At 41.2% G+C, this 5000-nt stretch overlaps 1 protein-coding gene across 1 annotated transcript in view; it reads left to right on the top strand.

Annotated features, from left to right (window-relative positions):
* Nucleotides 1-4963: 4963 nt before the first annotated feature.
* The window catches only part of LOC310775889 (putative nuclease HARBI1), a gene marked incomplete at both ends in the record, with an annotated part of 6847 nt that continues 6810 nt past the window's right edge, over nucleotides 4964-5000 (top strand). Inside the window, one exon of the mRNA XM_083636014.1 lies at nucleotides 4964-4981. Coding sequence (XP_083492140.1) covers nucleotides 4964-4981 — 18 coding nt within the window. The remainder of the gene's footprint in view (nucleotides 4982-5000) is intronic.

Here is a 5000-nt window from a genome sequence, read left to right as displayed (position 1 = left end):
CGCCTGTAAGCAGGGACAGCGTACAGCAGTGATACTCAACTTGCGGCCCGCAGGCCACATGCGGCCCGCGGGCGCCCCCTGTGTGGCCCGCGATGGAATTGCAACGCAACATGCAAGTTACCCACTGAATAAGTGTCCAAATGTTCATGTCATTCTGGCCAATACTCTACTTCTGTTATAGCATTTCAGTCTGGAATATGGAATATCTTTCAATAATCTATGATTTAGCTGCGAAATTGTCAAATACCGCCGTCTGCTCACTACCCAGGCACTTATGTATGTATTTAACCTAACTAACTTAACCGAACTAACTATCCGGTGTGCACAACATTGTCAGACTAAACTCCGGCTGACACCCCAAAAACCTACAATCCACTACAGAAAAATGTATATTATTTGTTTATTAACTGGCCCCTGGCCTTCTATCATTTCACGAAAGTGGCCCCCGGGCAAAGCAAGTTGAGTATCCCTGGTGTACAGGAATAGTGGGCGGAACCCCAGCAGGCTGTGGAGCTGTTAGCAAAGAACTTTTATGGAAAGAAATGACAGCTCCATATTGCCCCATTGCAACATCAGCGCCCAGCAGCCTCCGCCATTTTTTATTTTTGGAAGCGTGACAGCGCCAAAAGAACCTCGCACAGGCTCGCAGTGGTCGTTTTCTTTGTTTAGTTTTTTCAAGATAAATAGCTAATGCGGCTGTCGTCCACTCCGTCAGAAGTGCGTTGCCGTGGTTTTAACCTCGGGTCCTTTGCATTTACTATTTATCTTGAAAAAACTAAAAGAAAAAAACGAAAAAAAATTCTTAGTTTCCACAATATGGTTGTTGTTTTACATCCCTGCACTACACCACTTCAATCAAGATTTACAGTACGCCCAGAAAAGATGTGAATCCACGAAATTTAGAGTGTTCTCCCGTTGAGTTACTGTTTAGAGAGGCTGATTATAGGGGCCCGCGCTACCGCAGCTGACCACTGCGAGGCGCATTCTGTTTCCAAAAATGGCCGGAGTGTCGTCTCTTTCCTTCCATGCTCTTTGCTGTTAGTGCCTTAACTTGCTCTGTTTAGATTTCCTTTTGTTGCTTTGACTTCATTGTTACACTGTACTGCCACCTTGTGTTCACATCAGCCTGCATCACTGTGCTGTGTAGAGCTGTTTTCATCAACACACTTCTCTATTTGTCTCTATAATAAACACTTCTATCTCTATATCAAACTGCTTCATGGTATATGTGCCTTAACGGCGTTGGAACCTGTGCTCTGTGTTGCCACAATATTGACATATAATTAATGATGAAATCTATTTCTAAATCCTCATGTTGTATTTTCTCTGTCTTTCTCTCTGCTGTCAATCATGTCTTGTTTTATGTGAATAATAACGAGCAACTTGGTCAATATCTGATTCCATCACCTGATCTGTGCTTCTCCTCATAACCACTTGTTACTGGAGAAAGTAATATTATTACTGTAATGTGTTACTATAGTAACTAGTTACTGGGTGTCCACTTTCAAAACTCTGACTGAATGAGGCTCAAACCCAAAAGCTCCACATTGTGGTGTGGTCATAGGTGTCATTTACACTGGGGACACTTTTCAACACTAAGTGATGCCCTTGTGTGCTCAGATATCAAATATGGTCTGACAGAGAAGTCTGGAAAAGTCTTGCAATTTGAAATGGAAAATGTGTAGGAACCCTGATTTATGTCATGAACAAATGTTTTGAGGAGACTCAGCTTTGATCCAGTCAGTGTAGTATTTGATATAGGTTCATGTATGTGACAGCAGCTGGTTCATCAGAACATCCCTCTATCTGAACATGATTCTGATCATCAACACAAACATCAAAGCTATAATTATGTGTGTATCGGACCTGAACCACAACATTTTCCAGACTTTTTCTTCTCCTCCATATTAATACCTGGAAACGATCCGAATCAGGTTCACTTCTCCAGACCTGCGTAGGAACCCTGCATGGAGCAAATGTGCAGAATCATCAATATAATCAGTAACACAAGTGGTCTGTGTGATCACTTTCAGGCTTGATGTGAACTCAGTTTCATGTCCTTCTGATGTCAAAATGTAGCATCACATCAGTCTACGAGCGCACTTACAAATTCACATTATAACTAAAAAAACAGCCATTTGCATTTCATTGATGAATACTTGTGAATATTCTGTATTTGTGTTGTGAAGAAGGAGAAGGTAACGATTTGACAATTCAGAGAGAGAGAGAGAGAGAGGCAGGTGTGTGTGTGTGTGTGTGTGTGTGTGTGTGTGTGTGTGTGTGTGTGTGTGTGTGTGTGTGTGTGTGTGTGTGTGTGTGTGTATGTGTATGCGCGTGTGTGTGTGTGTGTGTGTGTGTGTGTGTGTGTGTGTGTGTGTGTATGCGCGCGCGCGCGCGCGTGTGTGTGTGTGTGTGTGTGTGGGTGTGTGTAGGTGTGTGTGCGTGCGTGCATGTGTGTGTGCGTGCGTGCGTGCGTGCGTGGATTAGGCAAATGTTTAAGTGTTTGTTCTTGTAATACTCATTTCGGCCACAAGAGTGCACCACTACCCCATGTTCTAAAATCAGACTAGAAGTGTTTTCTTCCAGGTCTCTCCATGCACTCTAAACACAAGGTACATAATGTGTTACAGACACATAACTCACATGAAAGCAGACATGTTTGTTACAGACACATAATTCACATGAAAGCAGACATGTTTGTTACAGACACATAACTCACATGAAAGCAGACATGTTTGTTACAGACACATAACTCACATGAAAGCAGACATGTTTGTTACAGACACATAACTCACATGAAAGCAGACATGTTTGTTACAGACACATAACTCACATGAAAGCAGACAGCAAAATCAATATTACGACACAGCTGTCCCAGTTTTCAGCCCTTCAAAATGGGCAAACATTAGTTTTGTTTTCGTTACACTGATTTGCTTAGTTTAATTAAATTGAAAGATTTGGGAAACCTAGTTCTGGTTCAACCACCTTCACAGTCATCACCATGATCATCGTTAGCTTGAACGCAGGCCGTCGTCGGCAGCATTGGAAATGTGTCATTCAGACAATAACATCTGTATTTCAGGTAATTATTTACACGTTTGTATAAAAAATACATTGTAAATTTTAGCACAAATGAAACAAATTAAATTTGATAAGTCTAAAAATAAAAAACGTATTCACTGGCCCCCTCGCTCCCTTTATTCTTATATCTCCGTCTTCTCGTGGTCGGCTATCAACACCGATAGTTGCCCAACTGAAGAGTCCATTTCCAACATGTATATCATGTATATCATCACTGGCGTGCGTGCGTGTTTGTGTGTGTGTGTGTGTGTCAGTGTTGGGGGTAACTCTATTACTCATATTACATGTAATATATTACTTTTAGCCGTAACTCAGTAATATAACTTATTACTTATAGGATTTCAGTAATATTATACCAGTTACTTTGTCAAGTAACTCAAGTTACAAATTGAGTTACATTTTATTAAATCAATGCACATATTTAAAAAAGATACAATAATTTCTTAATCAAACTGTGTGTTTTTATGCAAATAACCACTATTTTGATGACAATAACAAAGGAAAATTATAACATTTAGAATTTTGGATTGTTTACACTGACTTCAAGGCGGTTGAAATTATTTTCGGGATGGTTCCGGCGCAACGATGTCATTCACCTGCTGCTGTTGTTTTGGTAAAAGTAATGCAAAAGTAGTGTAATAAGTAACGAGTTACTCTACACAGAAAGTAATATTGTAAAGTAACGTATTACTTTTAAATGAAAGTAACTAGTAATATGTAGTATATTACATTTTGAAAGTAACTTGCCCAACACTGGTGTGTGTGTGTGTGTGTGTGTGTGTGTGTGTGTGTGTGTGTGTGTGTGTGTGTGTGTGTGTGTGTGTACTGTGGATCAGTGGACGCCATACTCCTGAGAAGAGAGCTATTTTGGATTTATACACTAAACACACTCGCCCCCAGAGGTCTGAATGAGGACTTTAGTATTAGACCGTTTCTGTGAGAGATGTGTGTGTATATGTATGTGTATGTGTATGTATGTATATATATGTCTATGTATATATATATGTGTATGTATGTATATTTATATATATACTGTATATATGTATGTATATTTCAATCATGAGAGACCAGAGGGTAGAGTTTTAACAAGCAAGCTTTATTCAAGTATGGCAGAGCGATAAGATCTATGGCATGGGACGGTATGGCAACTAATTCTGATGGCATGGCAGCATGGCGACTAATTCTTTGGCGTAATGACTCCGCGCTAAGATGCCTCTCTTCTTGCGGTGAGAGAGGGCATCTGCTCGGACTAGAATAGAGAATCCCCCCCCCGTAGGGGATTCTTCAGGAGTCAAGACATTGGTGATGGCCTGGGGAGGTGGGTGGGTCGAAACGCAGCTTTCAGAGAATGGGATGCGATCAGCTCGGGTACAACGACCAGAAGATCAGGGAAAGAGAATGATGACCCACTGAGCATGGCTATAAATACTGCTACGTCATAGCCTCGGCACTGACGACATTATCGGCGTCATATAGGCAAGTGCGTCACGCGGACGTCACGCTGGGATTACATGAGGTGAGGTCACTAGGATTACGTGCGATGCGAGGCAGCGTGTCTGGTCTTCATCTTGAAACTAGGTCGAGACCACCATGATGATTGTTTGGCTGTTCCCTACACTGTTGATGCTCAGTTGTGTCCTCATGGATGTTGTTGTTGTCCTCCTAAATGTCTTAGTGACATTTTCCACTTAATTTAAATATAGAGATGCCTCCTGGTTTATCTGACCATCTTTAGATATGACGGCCTTCTGGCCTGAGAAGTTTCATTATGTGCTCTGAGGCCCTGTCCTATATTTGAATGAATGTATATATTTGTATTATATTTGTACATACTTGTATAGCACTGCTTTGATGCAAACGCAGTACGTGTTTCTAACACTAGATGTCACATGATGACCTGGTGAGTCATGTGACAGGTG

This window comes from Poromitra crassiceps (assembly GCF_964638095.1).
Source record: "Poromitra crassiceps genome assembly, chromosome: 4".
Taxonomy (NCBI): domain Eukaryota; kingdom Metazoa; phylum Chordata; class Actinopteri; order Beryciformes; family Melamphaidae; genus Poromitra; species Poromitra crassiceps.
This window is presented reverse-complemented; position numbering and strand designations above follow the sequence as displayed.